The sequence below is a fragment of the Marmota monax genome, unplaced genomic scaffold (genome assembly GCF_021218885.2).
Source record: "Marmota monax isolate L192 unplaced genomic scaffold, Marmota_monax_Labrador192_F-V1.1 WCK01_AAM20220418_F8-fsc00021, whole genome shotgun sequence".
In the NCBI taxonomy this organism is placed as follows: domain Eukaryota; kingdom Metazoa; phylum Chordata; class Mammalia; order Rodentia; family Sciuridae; genus Marmota; species Marmota monax.
In genome coordinates this window covers 15,277,472-15,299,418 of record NW_026695228.1, presented here as the reverse complement: position 1 = coordinate 15,299,418, position 21,947 = coordinate 15,277,472, and the positions used below count along the sequence as shown (strand labels likewise).

The 21,947-nt window shown below is 37.1% G+C and overlaps 2 protein-coding genes across 8 annotated transcripts in view; one reads left to right on the top strand and one right to left on the bottom strand.

Moving 5' to 3' along the window:
* Ackr2 (atypical chemokine receptor 2) overlaps positions 1–11,230 on the bottom strand; it is a 64,600-nt gene extending 53,370 nt beyond the window's left edge. For 4 of the 5 annotated variants that reach the window (XM_058576805.1, XM_046436471.2, XM_046436472.2 and 1 more), the window contains exon 1: positions 10,619–11,206. The gene's annotated coding sequence lies outside the window, so the exon portion shown is untranslated. Of the gene's footprint in view, positions 1–10,618 lie in introns of all 5 variants that reach the window. The other variant, XR_009226074.1, reaches the window with a different exon arrangement.
* Positions 11,231–11,303: 73 nt separating this feature from the next.
* On the top strand, positions 11,304–21,312 carry Higd1a (HIG1 hypoxia inducible domain family member 1A). Of its 3 annotated transcripts, XM_046436482.2 has the most exons (5): positions 11,340–11,458; positions 12,879–13,084; positions 16,823–16,941; positions 19,821–19,955; positions 21,151–21,312. In XM_046436482.2, the coding sequence occupies exons 3-5, from the start codon at positions 16,845–16,847 to the stop codon at positions 21,198–21,200; spliced, it is 282 nt and encodes a 93-aa protein (XP_046292438.1). In that variant the 5' UTR covers positions 11,340–11,458; positions 12,879–13,084; positions 16,823–16,844; the 3' UTR covers positions 21,201–21,312. The 3 variants fall into 3 exon arrangements, with proteins under 3 accessions (XP_046292436.1, XP_046292438.1, XP_046292437.1); XM_046436480.2 differs by lacking the exon at positions 12,879–13,084 and having other exon boundaries at positions 11,304–11,458; XM_046436481.2 differs by lacking the exons at positions 11,340–11,458; positions 12,879–13,084 and adding an exon at positions 11,864–12,010.
* Positions 21,313–21,947: the final 635 nt, after the last annotated feature.

Sequence of the window (21,947 nt, the reverse complement as noted above, 5' to 3'; positions counted from 1 at the left end):
AAGAACTTGAATTGCCCAGTTCAGGGCTATCAAGTGAGCCATAAGTACTTGGTGAATCAATGCTGATGAAACATAAAGCTTGTGAATTTACTATTATTCAATAAATTCTGACATGTTTAATGTACAGCTCACTCATAACACTCAACAGGCAAGAGATAACTTTTAAAAAATACAACCTGGGTGGGAAGAGAGAGTCCTTCTCCCTTTTTAGAAAAGTGAAAAAGACCAGAGACAAACTGGGATGTGGTGGGTCTGGCTGTCAATAAATGAAATGTAACCTAGTCTAGCCCAAGTGATGGAAGAGGGACAGCATCATGCAAAGACAAATACCAAGTGAGCATTTTTTTTTAAAGAGAGAGAGAGAGAGAACTTTTTAATATTTATTTTTTAGTCATTGGTGGATACTGCTGCAGTCTGGCTGGGCACAATTCAGAAGCCACTTGTCAAAAGAAACAAACTTTATTTTTAGAACACACACACCACACCACACAGCTCCTCAGGAAAACCCTCAAAGCCCAACTGCCACCACCGGCTTCCCACAAGCCTCTTCACCTCCCCCACTCCTCCTGCTCTTGAGGCCGATTGGCTGGGTCACGTGGGCGGAGCCAAAAAAAAAAGTCCCCCAAAGAGTAGTTCTGTGGTCTGAAAGGGCAGGGAAACGGCCCAATGAGCATCACCTCAGAGGAGTCAATCAGTTGGCAGCTAGAAGTTTGCTGGGGCCGCTGTGAGCCAATCATCAGCTGTCAGCTGGAAATTTGCTGGGGCCCCTTCGGCTGTGGCTCTCAACAGGACACAACATCTTTGTTTGACACAACATCTTTGTTTGTACATGGTGCTGAGGATCGAACCTGGGCTGCACGCATGCCAGGCGAGCGCCCTACCGCTTGAGCCATATCCCCAGCACCACCAAGTGCGCATGTTTGACCCATGTCATATGATCAGCTTTGTGGAGGACATAGCTTTCAAGTCATAGGAAGAGACACAGCAGGAAAGTCCTAGCTATCATGCTATCATGATGGGGAGGAGGGAGTGAGTGTGACTAGAGTAACTTTTTTTGTGTGTGTGCTGAAACTTGAACCCAGGGCTAGGCAAGTACTCTACAACTGAGCTATACCCCAGACCCTTAGAGTAACAACTATTCTGCTATCATTTTTATTGGTAGCTGTGCCTCTTTCTTTTAAGTTGATGGGCCTAGAATAATTGAAGTTTCACAGACTACACAGCAAAACACTAAAAATTACCCCAAAAGGCATGGGAAACACATGCTATGGAAAGGCATGTGTTTCAAACAAGGACGAGAAAGGATCAGCTTGGATATCAAGAAAAGATTGTATTCAGACAGCAGCATATGAACTTAAAAGCATGTGAAAGGTTTTAAAGATTTTTTTTCTGATCACAGTAATAAATTTCATTTAATAATATAGAAAAACACAAAAGAAAATATAAATTGCAAAGTATTCTACTACTCAGATTAAACCACCATTACCAATTGGGGAGTATATCTTATTCATAAATATAAAGTAGATAAATATAAATACAAATATTAAAGTACATGAACATAAATATATTCATAGACAAATGTGATTGATGAGTGTTCTGACGGGGGAAATTGAAGGTTAAAAAAATCATGAGAAAAAAATACAATATGAGCACAGGCAGGGAAAAGAAAGGACAGAGACACAAGAGTGTTCCAGAAAGTGCACGAGCTGGGTTCAAAGGACTGGGTTCAAATCCTCCCTCTGCCTCTATGGAACCCCAGAAAGTTTTTAACCATGCTAACCTTGTTTCCTCCTGTATTTAGTGGGTATAATTGTACTTACTTGATAAGTAGTTTAGATTATCAGACACACCTTGTCTATGTGTATCAAGTTATCTACTAGCATACCCAGAGAATGGTAGTTTCTGAACAAGAGATGGTGTTGTATAGTAGGTGTCTGTATAGCTTCATGTGGTTCTGTGAGCAGAAGGGCAGCCTGAGGAAGCAGGATGAGGCTTCTCACCACTAGCAGCCTGAGAAAACAAGATGCAAACTGTCTCTCCCATTCAGTAGCTTGAGAAAGCAGGATGCAGACCATCTCCCATCCTGTTCCTTTGCTCTAAAATAGTTTTTTTAAGAAATCCCCTTAAAAGACGTTTTTCAGATACAATGTTCCACAATCTACCCTAAGGAGCATGCATCAATGACCAAGAGGCAAACTTTACTTCATTATAATACCAAAAATTTGCATCCAAGAAAGAGCTGAAGCCTTGTTTCCATGGAAAGTATAAAGGAGATGCTGTCAGACTGTGCCTGTGCAGGACCATTCTGCCCATGTGAGGATGCCCTTTCCCCTTGGGAATATACATTGCTGCACAAATAAAAAAAAAAAAGTTTGCTAGCTTTGGGGAGTCCTAGCTTTGGAAATGATTCCCTGTGTTCTCCTTACTTGCTGCAAATTTCACTTTATGTGACAAGTATTCTTGGAGTCTTGATCTGATTCAACTCCCACCAAGAAAGAGATGGACCCAGTGAGTCTGATGATAATTCTGCTGCTTCTGGTGGATAATATATCCAAGTAAGATGGAGGCCAGGAACAACTCACTCAGCCCATGGATCAAAAGGATTCCAGATCCTGGTTAGCCATAAGAGCACATTAGCCAGAAATGGTAACAAGCCTTTTGAAAACTATTAAATTGTCCTTAAGCAACAGCCCAGGGGCTGGGGTTGTGGCTCAGTGGTAGAGCGCTTGCCTCACCTGTGTGAAGCACTGGTTTCAATTCTCAACACATAAACAAATGAATAAAATAAAGGTCCAGCAACGCTTAAAAAAAAAAAAAAAAAAAAAAAAAAGCAACAGCCCACACAATTTCTAGAGACACCATAAGCTGCACAGTGCACTCAGTTCATTCTCATTGATTTGTAATTTCTCTTTGGTCAGCCATATTGTACTCAGCAACAGACCGAAGTTACTAGCTCAGTTTACTAGACTGTTATTTTAATACTCATAACTCATAGTTAGTATTTGACTATTGATTTACTTGGGTCAAGCAGAGATCATCTTTTTCTGATTTTCCCTCAAACAGGGCAAGCAGTTTCCTGTTCCTAGCAAAACCATTAGCACAGGGAGAGTCACTCAGGGACACCAATTTGGGTGAAGTATCTGTTTGCATAATTCATTTTTCTCCTAGAGCTATAAAAGTAATTGCTAATTCATCTCTGGCAAAGGAGACCATTACCCTGTCCTTACTGTGATTTGGATCTAATTTAGATGTCAGCTACACTTATGAGCCCTCAATTCATTAAGCTGTCAAGACAAACAGATGGAGCCTCGTAATCAGTATGAGGGCAGAATGGCTTGGAGAGCTTGGAGATCAGTCAATAAAAACCTATTTGCAGTACCATTGAGTATGGCAGTGCCTCCTGGAAAATTAGCTCATTCGGAGGATTAGCAGACCATAAAAATCACCATAAGTCATTATTGGGAAGACACAGTGGGAGAGATCAGTATCCAAGAGGTATCAGTATTCAAGGGGTATGGAAGGAAGATTGTAGGTGGCAGGTGATCAGGAGGGTCAGAGACCACTGCAGCACTAGCAGCTGTGAATGCAGCCAGTGTCACTGTCACTGTACTCAGTTGCTTGCTTCTGCAAAGAGGCAGCCTGCAGCATTCAACCAGTGTTGCATGGAGGCCTTCTGTGTGCAGGACACTAGCAAGCTCTGTGGAAGATTACAAATACAGATACAGCAGGAGTTCTGCTGCCAGGGTGCTTGTAACCCAATGTCCATGCATAACCACAGTGCTCAACATAATCCCACGTGACAGCAACAAGCCAGAGAACCCAGGTAGCAAATCATGTTTATCCTTTCCACTTGAAAGAGCTTTTGCCTGTGGTCAATAAAGAGCTTTTGCTTCTAGCAATCAATGATTTTTTTAATTTTTAGTTTTCGGTGGACACAACATCTTTATTTTATTTTTATGAGGTGTTGAGGATCAAACCCAGCACCCCGCGCATGCCAGGCAAGCGTGTTACCGCTTGAGCCACATCCCCAGCCCCAGCCTCGCAATCAATGATGTTTTTGTGTAATATACTCTCATATCTGTATAAATACAGATTATAAATAAAGCAATCTTATTAAAGTTATAAGCTTTCTAATTTTTAAAAATCAGGATATGTCCCACATAAAACTGAATACTAAAAAGATCAAATTTTGCCTTCTCAATATCTACTGAAAATATATTTAATGACAAAATGATATAAAATTATGTACATTTTTAAGACACGGTTGTGTTGTTCATTCTGAATATAATGTCTTCAAAACATAAAAGAAGGCAAACTTGAGTTTAGTCAGGAAAAGTCTGAACCCCACCTGCCCATTCTCCCCACAGGAATTTGAGGAGTTGGGATATATCCAAGATCCATTTTTAAGTGACAATCTCACAGGTTGTTGTTTGAAAATACTGCCATTAAAACCATCTTGTGTCAAGCCTAAAATTATGCAAATGTCTTTCTTAGGTCTGTTTAAGTGCTTTCCTGTTCAAATGACCCTCTTAGTATGGATGCTTATGGAAACTGCAAATCTGGCTCAGTCTGGTAAGAACACAGTGCTAAATAAAAAAAAAAAAAAGATTTTGGAAAATAAACTATAAAAATGATTAAAAAAAAGAACACAGTGCTATGAAAGTGAAGACAGTCTCATTATGGCCATAAATTTTATAGGGCTGTCCCCTCATCATTTGGTTCTCAGCAAAGATGTCACTGGTTAGATGTGGAGAAAGGAGGGCACGGCATCAGGGATCTATACATTTCATATTTGATGAATGGGGTGGATAGCAGTTTGACCAACCAAGTTAGGGAATTTAGGAAAAAGTGCAGGTTTTGGGGAAAGGGTTATCCCAAGCAGAGGGAAGAAGAGAGATGATTAATTCAGTTCATCATGAACTTGTTGTCTGTGGAATCTGAAGATGGAAATGTCTAACACACAACTGAATAGTTTTGGAACTCACACAAGAAGTACAGCAAAGAGAACATCAGCATACAGATGAAAGTAAAACCCCACAAAGGTACATGAGATCACTCCAAGAGGAAGAAAGAGGGTAAGAAAGAGAGTGAGCAGAATCCTGGAACACCCCAATATTTAAGGTTAGAGGAAGTTAATTCAGTAACAATAACTGAGAAAAGAATGGCCAGATTGGAAGAATAAGAATATAGGTGCCAATCAAAGATTCCTAATGCCAATATGTCAGAGGTCAAGTAGGATATGAACAGAAACTGAAATATGTACGTTGAATGATGTCCTTCACCATCATAGGCTTGGAAGTATAGGAACAAGAACCATTGGGTTTGGTTAATGGTATGGATTGGGGGAGAGGTTGAGAGAATATGTGCTACTTTTTTTCTCCAAAGCTGGCAATGATTGCTGTGCAAAGGAAGATGGTACTCAAGACCACAAGAAATGACTGAAAAGGGTATATGTAAGTATACAAGTGGAGGCAAGAGGTAAGGAAGTTGAGATAATTTCTCAATGGACTCAGAGAAAAGGGTTAGTGGTGAAATCAGGGGAAGGGAAGAACAGGCTGAACAGAGATAAACAAGAGGACCACTTTGAGCGTGGGGTCAGGAAACTTGAAGGTCTAAAGAAAAGTGGTTTTCCTGCGGTTGCATCACTGGTTACTGCTTAGAGACATGGCAGCAAGTGGAAGGAGACTGCCTAAAGAGGGAACTAACATACTATTACAACACACTGTTGGTGGTGTAATAGGGCCTTTAGATCTCTCAAACCAATCCTGTAAGGTATTTATTTATTAATACCCCCATTTTGTTGATGAAAACTTTGAGGTTCCAAAGAGCTACATAACCTGTGCAAGTCATAATGTTAATCAGCATTCAAACTGGTATTCAAATCCATGTCTTCTGACCTCATGTGTGGTAGCAATCGTGGAGCACCAAGCCAGGCCTCTTTCCACTCTATATTTTTCTCATTAGTACTTGCTAAGTGTTCTACTGCCCTGAACAAAAATAAATCATACTAAGTGCATCAGTGGAAAAATCCATTCAAGACTAAAATATTTTAAATATAATATCTTTGTTCACTATGACATAAATACATAAATCCTACTGTTACTGTGGTTACTAATGGAAAAAATATTTTATACAGTTGACTGAAACCAGTGATATAAAAATAGGAGACTATGTAAACTAGAGATAAAAAGTACCTATTATTTGCTTATTTTTTTGCTAAAGTATACCATACTAGTTCTGAGCATCCTGTATTTTATCATTTTTATGGAAATCTTCCATAACCAAACGTAAAGCTCATACATACACTATATACACAAAATGAAACTACTGTTTATAGGTAATTAAGTGGGACCTAAAAAAAATCTATAAACCAACCCCCCACCAAATATAATGATGAACATATAAGGCATTTACTACATGCCAGGCAACGTTAGGGTTTAGGTACTATTAACACTCCCTAAGAGTTCTACCAGGTAAGTCCTTATTAATGTACAAATGAAGAAATTGAGACACAGAATGATTAAATAACTTGCTTGGGATCACACAGAAGCAAAGCAAGCTTGAGAGTCTGTGGTCTTAAGCAGTGTCACACTACCTCTCATATGAGAGAATGGACAGATCTCATCCATTTTACTCTACAACCAAGAACCTCATATGCACCCTGCTCTTGTCAACATCCTGCTCCAGAACCTTCAAGGGACACTTAATAGAATACTGTCCAATTAATACTTTAATTAGCATTTAAGGTCCTCCCAACTGTTACTCAAGTCTACTTTCCATTATTCTGACTCTGGTCACAAAGATTTTCCTTTTCCTACTTATTGTCAACAGAGCTACATAGTCTACTTCCATTCTGCCCCCAGTTTGCTCCTTCAGAAATACCCTCCCAATATAATTGCATTCTAGTTATTTTCCAGAGCCCATTAAAATCCTAGTCCCAAGAAGCCTTTGAAACTGTTCCATTTACTATGATATGGACCTGAAATTCCATTCAAAGCACTTACAGACTATCTTTACTAGGTCTATATACCCATTCCTTTGACCTACTCACACTATAACTTATTTCAAAGCAGGTTGAGTCCAGTGCAGTACCCAGCACAATAATGCTCAATAATTGCTGATGGTGACTCCCAACTCTGGTTTAAAAATACCTGTAGATATTACCAATCATCTCAAAAGATTTAACATTTGTTTTAAACAAAGTTCAACAAAGACAGCACAGTATTTTAAAAGGATGACAAGAATAGCTCAATGCCCTTTACGTTGGGCCTTAGCTTAAACAGACATCTGAGTTTAGAAGCCCATTTCTCTTGCAGTTGATATGATGATGTCTAGACAGCTACTTGGAGCATAAGAAGTTACAGAAAGTTTCTATGAAGAGGGGACAAGAGCAAGGCTGGCAGACATTCTTGCACTGCTTTTCTTTATTCTATAAACTATAGGTGAGTTGATTTGATACTTTAGAACCCAGATCATTTTTAAAGTCTTCTGCATCAATTAGATTTCAAAATGACACACAGTAAAGAGAATGAAATAATAATCTTACACATTTGTTAACAATTATAATGTCGACATTATAAAAAATGTAAATTTGCTATTGTTTTCTTATAACATGATATGGAATAAAGTGTAGAACAACAATTTCCATTTAAAAAGTCTTCTGGTATGGGAATGTAGCTCAGTGGTAAAGTGCTTCCCAGCATGTCACCCCCCCCCCATCTGTTTCAGATATTTATTAACATTTATCAAAATTTTGGGTATCTACCTCCTAAACAGAAAAATAATTTCTCACACAAATTGGCAACAAAACCGCAAGTAAATTGGCACAAACAGAAGTCCCTTATTATTACATTAAGCTTGTAATATGTTCTAATTTGCAAGAATTAAAGTTTCTCAGGATGAGACTGAGGTCATTGATGTAAAACTTAAAAACATCTCACTATGGAATAAATTCCATGTTCTGTTCCTTGCCAGAGATCAGAAAATATACAACTTCCTAACAAATAAGGTAGTTTTGAGTTTTCGTATTCTGAAACAGTGAAGTATTTAAACAGTACATAAAAGAATAAAGGCATAGTGTACTAGAGTTACAAATTCTTGAATTTGTATACAGACGATTTGTATACAGAGGGCAAACTGAAACAATTTAATATTATCCACTGTAACAGACTTACTTAAAAATATATTAAAATCCTTAGGCACAGTGGCCCACCCACATCTGTAATTCCATTGACATGGAAGACTGAGGCAGGAGGATCACGAGTTCAAAACCAACTTCAGCAATTTAGCTAGGCCCTAAGCAACTAAGTGAGGCCCTGTTTCTAAATAAAATTAAAAATGGGCGAGGATGTGGCTCAGTGGTTAAATGCTCCTGGGTTCAATCCTAGGTAACAAAACAAACAAAAAAAAAAAAATCAAAATCAAAACAAGGCCATACTACAGCTCTTGTGACAAATTTTGATTTGAAAATTCTTATTTTTTCTGATGGCCCTGATGTTAAAATAGAGCTCATTTCAATCAAGACCAACATTAATAGCATTGTTCACATTACATAACTGTTTAAATCAATCACTTTATCACATCCAAGGATGTAAATCAAAAGGTTAAAAACTTTCATTAAAGGTTTCTCGGGTGTACGAGTTCTTTTGGAGCTGGGGATGTGGCTCACGCGATAGCGCGCTTGCCTGGCATGCGTGGGGCTCTGGGTTCGATCCTCAGCACCACATAAAAATAAAATAAAGATGTTTTGTCCACCGAAAACTAAAAAATAAATATTTTTTAAAAATTCTCTCTCTCACTCTCTGGAAAAAAAAAAAAGATTTCTCATTTTACTCTGCATTACAACATTACAATACTAAATGGTCTGACCCCATGACCTGGGGCTGGTTCTCAGGAAGGCTCATTTATTTAGGTTCTGCCTGTGTCACTTAAATCATTCACTTAAATTCTCAAAATCTCTATTTGCATAAAAAGTGAACTAGATGATTTTTAAGGTCCCTTTAATAACACAAGTCTAAATCTTCAAAAAAATTTAGAAATGTGTTGTTTAAAATCTTTCATAAACATTTACACTTTCTCTCTCTTGAAAAAGTAATAATATGAAGGTATGATTACCTGAGGAAAAACTGTATCCATCCCAATAATTTCCTTAAGGGCCTGCCACAACAAATGTGGTCCTATTGTAACACCCCTAGCTAGACAAGGGCTGTTAGGCACTGAACAAATCTGGGGTATAGGAAAGGGCAATGATATATCTGTGATTTTTTTTTTTTTTTTTAAAGAGGAAATGAGGCCTGTTTACTTACTCACCCAACTTTTTAAACAATTTCATCCAAAAACTGATTACATTTTACTTGATTCATATTTCAATCAAATACTAATAGACTGGACTGAAAGTTATACCATTTATGTGACTAATCTCAATAAAAATGATTTTAAATGATGCATTGTTTTGAAATTGAGAAAATATCTGTCACTGCTGTTTTTAATGTTCTATGACATCCTCTCTTGACTCAGTTCATACTTTCTCCCTTAACCCAAACTGACAGGGCTGTTACACTTTTGTCAAAAGATGAATCTTTTATTCTCCTTCAAATTTAATATCACTTCAAGTTGGGTCAGATCAATGAAAATTATGTCAAATAATGCATAATAGTCTCAAGAGAAAGATTTGAGGACATAAGTGTGTATCTTCCACATAGTCACAGCTGCAAAGGAAGTGCATTACCTAACTCTACTTAAATTACCTATGTGGCTTGGTCATCCCAGAATTATCTAAACTCTAAATAATATTATATATAATGTTTAGAGTAATGAGTTCAGTAGGTATAAAACTTCTACTTCTAAAAAATGACCTGCTGTGGAAACAAAATTCCTAGTTTACCATCCTGGAACTCTGTTACTTAGTAGCTATATGACTTTATACCCAACATCATGTCTAACAGTAATTGGCTTTACAGGTGCATATACTTACCACATAAATTCCTAGAGGGCAAGGTCTGCTTTTCACACAATAGCTAACACTCTACATGTGTTTTCTCATTAACCATCACAACTATTACCCATTTTAAAAGTGAAAAAAATGACATTTTGAGAAGTTAAACTCAAGATCATAGCTAACATGTTGCCAATCTGGGACTTCCACTCAGATTTGCCTGACCCCTTATCTCATTCTCTGGAACCAAGCAAGTTACCTAGCAGTAAAGTGTATGAATCCCCTTCAGGAATGACTAATCTTTGGTCTTTGTGATTGTCAGATTTTGTATTTCCAGAATCAAAGGACTTAATGACTTTTGGTTTACCTTCGTATTAGTCAGTGGGGTGCTTTAATTTTAATAATCCTAAATGAGTTCCTGAGTTTATCTTTAAAGTTCTCCAGTTATTGCAGCAGTTTCGTCTTACTTCATTTACCTTTATTGGGTTCCTACTGAACACAAATAGTGTACAAGGAAATACCAGGATCAAAAAAAAAAAAAAAATGCCCCTTTGGGTAGTGAAAGCTACCACAAAAATCAAAGTATGGAATTTTTAATTTATCATACAGAGCATGAACTGTTTCCAACAAGGCTTAACTCAAATGATTTTCAAAATCCTCAGCCCATGGCATTTTAGTACCTACCTGTATGCTACAGCACTTAGCAGTCAGCCTTGTTAAATTCCAGTTTACTCACAGATACCTCCACAATGCAATCGACAACGTTTTCCATCAGTTCGTCAATATTCACTGATTATCTGTCCTATTAACAAACAAGGAGTCCTGTCCCCAGAAACTGGCAGCCACAGGCCTCTGACTTTTCTTTAAAGTTCCCCACCCCTGTATGAAGTCGCTACTCTAGCGGCCACTGCTCCACTGGAGTGTGAACTTGAAGGGATTCCAAAGAGACCAGACTGCACACGTTCAGAGCGGATAATCGCCGGGGCGCGGAATGGATAGTAAGCTTAGCAGCCCCGCCGCCCCGGGACCGGCGCGAGCTCCCGTCACACTCGCCGCCTCCCGAGAAGCTGCGACCCACGCGCTCACAGCCCGCCCTTCCGTGCCTGCGGCGTTCCGCAAGAGGCCGGGTTCAGAACTAGGCCTAGAGCGAAGTTCGCTCCCGCTCCCGGAAGGGAAAAGAGAGAGGAAATCTGAGGAGCCTCAGAACCGGTTCCAGCAACCAGGGAACAACCCAGTACCAACTCTCAACTGTGAGGCCTCACGTCTAACACGCACTAGGCGCAAGAGCCAGGGACGTGAGCCCCACCCGCCCGCGACGTCCCAGCCAATCCGGGATCCGCTCCGGTAGCCTCACGCACCGTGCACACACGCACGCAACGCGGGGACACGACCCTCCCCGCGACCGGTTGCCAGTTTCTGATTGGCTGGGATGGGCTGTGGGCTGGAGTTGGAGTAGCCGCGCGGACGGGGCGCGCGGACTGGGTACACAAGCGGGTCCGGTGGTGAAGGGTTTTGTCGCTTTCGGTAAGAGGGTCGTGAGGCGGGCATTATGAGTCGGCAAACCCGACGGCGGCCCCCAGAAAAAGCGGGCAGCGCTGGGCTGGATCTAAAGGATCTTGGGAGGTTTGGGGCCAGTGGCTGAAGGGGAGCGATGGCCGGGGCAAGGGAGGAACGTGTAGCTGGCGGCCTCGGGTCTCGCGGATCGTGGGAAGGAAGGGTCGGTAGACAAGGCCGGGTCCTTTCGGCGAGCGGATGCGGAGGCAGAGAGGTTTGAAGCAAGAGAAGTGTGAGACCCTGGGGCCCTGGGGAGGGGATGCTACTGGGGCCGGTTGTGGGGAGGAGGAGCCTGAGCACGCCCTGAGCTCGGAACCGTGTTGGGATCCGGGGCTGAGGAGGGATAGTGAGCGTGAGCGCTCCGGCCTTGGAGCCCTGACAAGGTCACGGGAAGAGAGAGGACAAGAGGGTGAAAGGTTGAGGAAAGGGCGTGGAACCAGAGGATCTTCCAACCTAGATCTTCCCTGATCCCCAGTCCGGTGTTTCCTTCCATCCTTTGCGACCCTGTCCTACCCAGTGAAGGTGAGAAGGCCTAAGGCTGGTATAAACCATCTGTAGCAGCATTAAAATTTCTTTCTGACAAGTAAACCTGCCAGTTGGAGGTTACAAATGCGTAGCGTGAGTTCAAAACTGTGAGAAGCCAAAATGATTTAGCAGTATTATTCGTCTTTCGCTTTTATTCTTGGTTGGAAGGAGCTCTTTCCTTCTTCTGAGTAATACCCACCAAAGGAATCTATGCTTCAGAAAGTACCAAGGCACTTTTCAGTGTGACCGGTTTGGTGGCAAAGTTATGAAAATTGAAGTAGTTCAGCACAACACGAATTCGGAGTCCTGTATAGCAGATACTCTCATACTTTTTTGTGCACCAGAATCATTTAAGGGGGCCTCTTTAAATACAGATTCGTTGGGTCCTGTCCCAAATCATCTGAATCAGAATTTCCAGGCTGGGGCTTTGGCAGCCATTTTAAACAAGCTGACAGGTGATTGATGCAGAATCAAAGTTTGACACATTGTATTAGATCATAGTTACTCTGACCAGATCCTTTACATCACCCTATGCTAGGCAGCTCATTTTCCCTTTCACCTCTTCTAGTAGTAGTAAGCTTACAGAATAATTGGTGTTCTACAAACTGAATATCTTGTTATCATTTCCTCTTTTTGTCTCTGTTCAACTTTCTGGCAGATCTGGAGTAATCACTGTGGGTGAATGAGATACTAAAGAAAAATTAGTGAAAAAGACGATTGAAAATCAAAGAAATAAAAATTGTTGGATTAGTTAAAATCATTGAGGGAATAAGACTATTTAATGTAGACATGCCTTAAACAATTTTTTACAATTCAAAGAGAGTGTTGTGGGTTTTAATTAAAGAATGTACTTTTATTTTTTCAGATTAAATTTGTACCAGCATCAATAGAATGATGGTTTAGTAATCTCTTATCAATCCAAAAGAACCCTGGACTCTATCAGGAGAGCTGGATCTAATCCTACTATTCTGATTCTATTCTCCCTGAGATGTATTCCTGGTTTTGAGCAATTCATATAATCCTTCAGGACCCTTTTCCCACCTATAAAATAAGGGTATTGATAATCATCTGGTGCGTGTTGCTTTCAAATTATATGATTTGTGGTTATTGACTTTGAAACTTTAAGAATGACATTTTCAATTTTAGTAGCTATAAATCATGAATACTTGGGAAACTCTAGGTGGCATTAAGACAATTATCAAAAATTTATATTCAGAAAGTATTTTAGTTATATAGAATATATAGACTACATTAGAATTATATCATTTATAAAAATAATATAGAGTTATAATTTGAATTTAGAACAACAACTCTGTGATATGTGTTAGATTTTTAATATTCATCTTTACTGACTTTTATCTTGAAATGTGTACATGATGTGTTCCGGATCAGAGACAGATAATCATTATTTACCTTTAATTTATTTTTTATGTGGTGCTGAGGATCGAAACCAGTGTCTCACATGTGCCAAGCGAGTGCTCTACCACTGAGCCACAGCCACAGCTCCTAATCATTAGTGTTTTAAAGCAAATAATAACCACAAGGTTTTCCACACCCTGATTCCCCACCCCCACCCCCCTGTCCTGGGGATTGAACATAGAGGGGCTCTACAGCTGAGTTATATCCCCAGTCCTTTTATTTATTTATTTTTTGGTGGGGGGAGGGTCTCACTAAATGGTTGAGGTTGGCCTCGAACTTGAAATCCTTCTTCCTTCTCCAGAGTCACTGAGATTACAGGTGTGTACTACTGTGCCCAGCCCTACACCCTGATTCTTACTGCAAAGCTTCTCTCAGAAAGCTAAATCAAATATACTACTCATACAAATTTCAGAGTCTGTATCATAGATAAGGAATGGAAAATGACAGACTTCGTCTATTCTTCTTTGTATGTACAGTAAAGAGAGAGTTATCTCCCCCCTTCCTGAAAGGAGAAAACCTTTTTGCTTAATGGATCTGTGGATGATTATAGTCATCCACATGTGAAATAATTAGAGGAAAACCCACCAACTTTCTAAATTTTAAAGTCAATAGTCAAGTGATATTTTAGATTGGGAATAATTAAGGCAAAGGAGGAAAACATATCTGCCAAAGAAAATGTATTGTGGTCTGTAATGGTTTTGTCTCTTGAGGCTGCAAGAAACCAAGACCTTAGCTCATCATTTATTTTTTTCATAGATATATATGAATAATAAAATAAATTAATGAGGCTGTGGCTGTGGCTCAGTGGTAGAGCACTAGTCTCCTACACACGAGGCCCTGGGTTTGATTATTATAAAAATAAATAAAAGAAAAGTAAATAAAGATAAATATAAAAATAAATAAAGATAAAAAATTTAAAGAAAAAAGAAATTATCACTGAAGTATATACAGTTTGGTTTTTTCATACTGACTGATTAACTCTACAAATACATATAACTTATTTTTAATTGTTGAGAAACATAACATTTTGTGGTGTACTTATTCTGTGCAGGTCGTTGCAGTAAATCATGGAGATAGATACAGAAAGTATAGGATTGCATAACCAAAGTACATATTGTAGACTTAAAGGATCAAAGAGGACTTTCCAGAGGAAACTAGTAAGGATGTAAACCTGAAAAAATAGGGGTTAGCTAAGAAAGTTTCCGAAGGAGATGAAAAGTGGGGAGAGAGAAGAAAACTGTCATAGGAAAAGGAGTCAGCTTTTGCAAAGGCCAGAAGTATAGAGAAAATCTAAGAGATTTAATGTCATTACAATGTGGCATTGAGGAAAAAAAGGTGGAAAGAGGATTTATGATACACACAGTTATATATTTGAGAAGTTTATGAATAGGTATGAAGGCAGCTAATAAACATCCCAGCCTAAAATAAACTCAGTGTTAAATTCCTCTGTTTAGTTCTTCAAATCAAATCTCATGTCTTTTCTTTATGAAACTTCTCAAGCCTTCTTTAGACATCACTCCTTTGAAATTCAGTTTTGTCTCTTACATTATTGGCAATTAATCACATTTTCACTTTTCTTTTTAAATAGTACTTAGTTTTTGAACCATTAGTTCCTTTAGTATTTATATTTATCTCTTTAAATATACCAAGCATTCTGGACCTGGACCTTATTAAGCCTTGTATATAATAAAATTTAATAAGAGTTTATTCACTTTTGAAATAATGGAATACCAAAAAAAAAAAGTCTAATTTGAATTTTCCCCTGTAAAGTTTTCTTTGTTAGATGGTTCTTCTCAATGGAGTGGGGCTTTGAGGGATGAATTCAATTCTCAAACTAAACATGCCCTTGATGTACTATGAATTGAAATGCATTCTGCTGTTGTATATAACAAATTAGAACAAAAAAATTAATTTAAAGAAATACTAAAAATACCACCCCCTTTAGAATTGCATTTTCTTGAGGGCCCTTACTGCCATTTATCCTGTTCAAATAGCACATTGTTGATGAGGGCTTCTCTTATTGAAGGGAGTGTGATGCACATGAGAAATTCAGAAGTGAAGGTAGGATTTTATATGGATAATGGAATATGGTCAGTGCACTTATGTATTGTGTTTGACTTCTTTATTTTATCTGTAGGGTAAAGTTTATGGGCAGTTCAGATAAGTGTCAGGCTGGTCACTTGCTTTTTTGGGTACCATTAAAGGAACAATATAAGAAAAAAGTAGTTTTAAAAGGAGCCATTTCTGAGTATTACTCTGCATTAAAAAATGACAAAATCATAGAATTTACAGGGAAATGGATGGCATTAGAGCAGATTATGCTAAGTGAAGCTAGCCAATCCCTAAAAAACAAATGCCAAATGTCTTCTTTGATAAAGGAGAGTAACTAAGAACAGAGTAGGGTCGAAGAGCATGAGAAGAAGATTAACATTAAACAGGGATGAGAGGTGGGAGGGAAAGGGAGAGAGAAGGGAAAATGCATGGAAATGGAAGGAGACCCTCAGAGTTATACAAAAGTACATACAAGAGGAAGTGAGGGGAAGGGGAAAAATAATATAAGGGGGACAAACGAATGTCAGTAGAGGGAGCAGAGAGAGAAGAGGGGAGGGGAGGGGAGGGGAGGGGAGGGGAGGGGAGGGGAGGGGAGGGGGGATAGTAGAGGATAGGAAAGGCAGCAGAATACAACAGACACTAGTATGGAAATATGTAAATCAATGGATGTGTAACTGATGTGATTCTGCAATCTGTATATGGGGTAAAAATGGGAGCTCATAACCCACTTGAATCAAATTGTGAAATATGATATATCAAGAACTATGTAATGTTTTGAACAGCCAACAATAAAAAATTAAAAAAAAAAAAAAAGGAGCCATTTCTAGCAACATTATTTAAAATAAGTCTTTGTCTCTAAAAGGAATAAAGGTAGGTAGAAAATTTGGCTATTTGAAATAATCTTAAAAAAATCCCACCATCAATAGCAGAGATTAGTGTAATACAGTGGAAATATTCAAAGGTGGCATGTTGGAGTTACCAAATCAGCAGTTGAGGGCAATTAAAACTGTGTTTAACTATACTTTAAAGTGCTTAATAGAATTTCCAACATGATATTGAAGAGTCAGTAGGAATTATCACTTTGTTTTGAGTACTGTTTTTAATAGTATGATGACATTTAAAAGAAATTGGTTGTTTGGGAGAAAATTATGGAGTAACAAATATATACAACTCTAAAGATGGCTATAGATTTAAAATAGTAATTTCTAAAAATATTTTTCAAAGTTCATGAATAACACATATCAGGTTACTCATGGAAATTAGGAATATTTACATTCATTCAGGTATTGAATAGTGTTCTAGATGCTTTTATAGAACCTCATAGAAATTCTCTTTCAGGAAGTTTCTTCAAGCAATTACTATGTCAACCAACACAGATGTTTCTCTTTCTTCATATGATGAAGATCAGGGATCTAAATTTATCCGAAAAGCTAAAGAAGCACCATTTGTGCCTATTGGTAAGTTGGACTTCGATATTCTAATACTCAGTCTGCTATAAGCTTAAAACAATGAAAGCATGATAAGCTTATTCATTGAGCACATCCTAAAATAATTTATTTTCAAGTATTTTTTTATTATGTTATCGAAATATGCTGAATACAAAATTCTTCTGTGTGTATTCAGACATCTTATCTTATTGACTCATATATCAGTGAGGAGTTGAGGAATCCCAAGTCTACCTTCAGGCTCAATGACTTAGCAAGACTCAAAAGATTCAAAAAAGCATTAGAGTCATGGTTATGGTTTATTATAGCAGAAGGTTATAGGTTAAAGTCAACAAAGGCATGTGAGATAAAGTCCAGGAGAAACCAAGCATAATGTTCCAGGTATCCCCTCCCAGTGGAGTCACACAGTGACATTTAATTTTTCTGGCAATGACATGTGGCAACATATGCAAAGTACTGCCATCCAGGGGAGTTTACCAAGCCTTGGTGTTCAGGTTTTACTGGGGGTGAGTCACATAGGCATGCAGTCCCTTGGAAGACATAAAATACAAAACTACGTGATCATCTCAATTGAAATCTTAAAATCGGTGTATTAGAATCAAGTTTATTCCAGAAATCAAAAAGAAATACAAATTATACTTTTAGAGTTGAAACATTAAAAACATACCCTTTAAAGTCAGAAATAAGACAGGAATATATGTGAACACTATTATTGTTGTTTGAAGTTGTATAAGTACATGAAAAAAGCTGTACATACTTTAGGAAGTGGGGTGTGTGTGTGTGTATTTTTCCTATATAGATAGTTACATATAGTTTTATATGTATAACTATCTGTATAGGAAATCTAAGAAAATAAGTGAAGAACAACTGAAATCAATTTCATGAATGCCTCACAAGATATCTAGGAATATTTAAGGCTTACATAGAGAAATTAAAACTACAAAATTGTATTTAAGGACACAAAAGGTTTGAATGGAAATTGATAAATGTACCACATTCTAAGATCTCCATTCTCCTTAAATCCTTTCTCATTTCTAATGGTGTCTTTTGATTTTCTTTGTCTTTGGTTAGTCTTCCTAGAGCTTGTACTCTTGATCCTTTTCAGTGATAATGTAATTGCTTGAATTTCCTAAACTCTCAGGTTTTATTTTAACCTCCACACTCAAGTAGAAGTACTTAACTTCTCAGTGGTTAGTGTGTGTATATATGGCTATTTTGATAACTAAATTTTGATTTTGTGTTTACAATCTTGGAATACAGCCTTTCTGGAATTTGAAAGTTTCTTTGTAGCCTAATACATGTTCTCATTTTGCCAAAGCTTCATAGACATTTGAAAGAATAGGTGATCTCTATGTTTTAAATTAAAATATTGAATTTTATTTATTTTAAAATATTATAATTTAGTAAAGTTATAATGACACCATTTAATTTGGTCATTTTCTAAAAGAAACATTATTTTTCCCATTTTTGTCATCTTCAAGTATGATATGCCTTATGTTGCTAACAATTTTTTGCTTCATTTATTTTGTTGCTATGTTGATTAGATTATTTAAAGTCTATGACTATTATAAACTAACCTTTTATTATAAAATACCTGCATGTATTACATAATCAGTGCTTTTTAACCTAGAATTCTACTTTGATATTAGTATTGACACCCCTGCTTTCTTTTTGTTTGCATTGCCTAGTCTTATCTAGGCAAATTCTTTTATTTTTAACTCTTTAGTGTAAATTAGTTATGTCTCCTGGAAGAATATGTCCAGGTTTTGTTTTTTTAACCTAGAAGAGGACATTAACCTATGTTGATATTATTGTAATAAGTTCTCTTAGTTTTGTTTCTACTATATACTTTATTTTCTGTTTGTTGTGCTTATTGTTTCGTTTGTTCTTTTACTTATTTATTTTTTTAATGATTTGGAAGTTCAGCTATTCCTATACTACTGGTAGTTAGTTTTACAATTTTAATTGGGGTGTATTTTTTCACTTACTTCAAAAGTAAAAATGAACGTAAATCATTCCCTAACTCAAGACTTTCAACACACATATTTTTTGTTATAATAATTATAACTTTAATTTCAGATTATTAATTTTTACTATTAATTTCCTCCATCACACCCAGGTATTTTTCATAGGATTTACTAACTCTATTGTTTTCCACCATATCTCACACTCTGTTTATTTCTTTCTCACTTATTAATTTCTTGAACTGTTTTTTTTTTTATTTCCTCAAGGTTTTATATAAGTACATGGGTGATTACACTTTGAAAACATCCAAGATCATGTCATTCCTGAATGTTTTTTGTCTTCTAAATGATTGAGAGCTTGGCCTTGCATAGAATGTTAGGGTCATTATCCATTTAATTCAAACTCTTAGTATTGCTCTATTGCTTTGTCTATGCAGTGCTATACTTTCCAGTATAGTATCTCAGATTTTGAAGTATATAGGCAAGATCTCTCAGTGCTGGTAAAGTATAGATTGTCTCTGTGATATTAAGTTATTGCCTTTAGGAAGAGCAGTAGGACAGGAAGGAAGAGTTATAAACTCATTCCATAACATATAAGACATTGAGCATATTTGTTGTGTTTTAATAATCATTAGCTTAATTCCTGTTATTCCCTGATACACCTTTAAAAGGACTTTATTTAGTGGCTCCACAAACCACATTATAAAAAAATAACCCTGACTTTCTGAATTTGCTAATGTTTGCTATCAATTATAGATTTTTGGGTTCTAGGGGGAAATTTTTTTTAAACTGTTATTTGTGTTCAGCTAATTAATGATCTGATAAATTATCTTATAGAAATAATAGAAAAGACATTGATTAATGTTAAAATCCTCTTGGTCCCCTTCCTCTATGCATCTAACATATTTACAACTATTTGTTTTACAGGAATGGCAGGTTTTGCAGCAATTGTTGCATATGGATTATACAAATTAAAGAACAGGGGAAATACTAAAATGTCCATTCACCTGATTCACATGCGTGTGGCAGCCCAAGGCTTTGTTGTAGGAGCGATGACTCTGGGTAGGTTTCTAAAGGAAATTTCAAATTGGTGGTTTCCCATTAATGTATTTCTCTAAAAACAAAACAAGAGAGGAACTTTTAGCAGACCTTGAAGCAGTTTGAAAATACAAGTAATTTTCACCTAAAAATTGAATTAATAAAAATAATTAAAGTGTGATACAGTTTTACTGTCTATGATATATCCTATTAAGGTTTTAAAGAAAGATTTAGGTTTTAAAGTCTATCACTGAATTTATAATTTCATTGAAGAATCTAGACATGCAAATAGGGTTGGTAGTAACATCAGTTTTCTGAGAAAGACCTGATTGCTATTTTACTGAGTTTTTAAAGATGAAAAAGATTTTTTAAATGGTTTTTTTTTTAATTTTTTATACCTTTATTTGTTTATTTTTATGTGGTGCTGAGGATTGAACCCAGGGCCTCGCATGTGCTAGGTGAACGCTCTACCGCTGAGCCACAACCCCAGCCCTTTTTTTTTTTTTTTTTTTTTTTTTTTTGAGAGAGAGAAATTTTTAATATTTATTTTTTAGTTCTCGGCGGACACAACATCTTTGTATGTGGTGCTGAGGATCGAACCCGGGCCGCACACATGCCAGGCGAGCGTGCTACCGCTTGAGCCACATCCCCAGCCCCAACCCCAGCCCTTTAAAATGTTTTTATATATATGCTTTGGTTGGCATTATAATTTTTTTTTCTGGCAGGGAGGCTACTGAGGATTGAACTCATGGGCACTTAACCACTGAGCCATATCCCTAGCCCTATTTTGTATTTTTATTGAGAGACAGGATGTCACTGAGTGCCTTGCTTTTGCTGAGTGTGTCTTTGAACTCATAATCCTCCTGCCTCAGCCTCCCAAGCCACTGGGATTACAGGTGTGGGCCACTATGCCTGGCTATAATTTATTGACTATCTGGTGTTATGGCAACATTGTGACTCCTTTTAAAAATGCTAGATCAATATTCGTTGATCTTTAAAACAAATATTGTAACATTGTGATATATTCATACTAGCCTTGAGAAATTATATATAAAAAGAGTTTTAGAAATTTAAATTGTTTAGGAAAATAGGATCTTATTCCTCTTGTAAATATTCTGTACTAGCAAGGGTACTATTTTTAGCTATTTTGTGAATGTTTTGTATTTTCTTACTATTGAAGAGAATATTTTAATACTTAACTAGCATTCTTTTTCTCTAGGTATGGGCTATTCCCTGTATAAGGAATTCTGGGCAAAACCTAAACCTTAGAAGAAGAGATGCTGTCTTGGTCTTGTTGGAAGTGCTTGTTTTTGTTATGTTAAAGTTATATGTTTATGTCAAAAAATAAATCCCTTGAGTGGGTTCAGGCTGTAGCACGGTATTTTGAATAATGGCTTCTTTTCTTGCCCACTTGATTTGCCTGGTTATCAAATTATTAATGACTTCATTGACTGGATCATTCAGGGAAGTCAAGTTAACACAAAAGAAACATATACTGGATAGTGTTACAACACTCACCTTCTTAAATGCTTATGACAGAAATTACTTCTAAAGAAGACAAAAGGCCAGGCCTGAATTACTCCCAGTTTACTACAGAATATCATACACATATTTTGAATGTTGGGTGGGAATCCTACTTAACCCAGTTAATTTAACTTTTTTCTGCCTGCCTTGTGAACTGGTTTAAGAACTTCAGTTTTTTAGTGTTAGTTGGCTCTTAAAGAACTATTTCACATTTCACAAACGTGCATGAAATATAACTTGTAAATCTTCCCACAACTGAGAGAGAGAGAGGAAGGGAGGGAGAGTGTGTGTGTGTTTAATCCATACCTGGAAAGCTCACAACAGAACTGCATAGAAGTAGTATTTATTTCAGAATCACACTTATAAACATAATAATTTAATTATTGGTTCCACTTTAGCTCTTTTATAATTGCAGAATTATATTTTTGCTGTTGTATTAGAATAATTTTTAAATGTTATCTTGAAAGAGAAATATGTATTTTAAGTGCTAAT

Bases quoted from the DNA above. Each gene is read 5' to 3' on its own strand.
- Higd1a (XM_046436480.2), top strand. From the start codon at position 16,845: ATGTCAACCAACACAGATGTTTCTCTTTCTTCATATGATGAAGATCAG. The intron at 16,942-19,820 runs GTAAGTTGGACT...TTTGTTTTACAG, and splicing joins AGCACCATTTGTGCCTATTG to GAATGGCAGGTTTTGCAGCA. The intron at 19,956-21,150 runs GTAGGTTTCTAA...CTTTTTCTCTAG, and splicing joins TGTAGGAGCGATGACTCTGG to GTATGGGCTATTCCCTGTAT.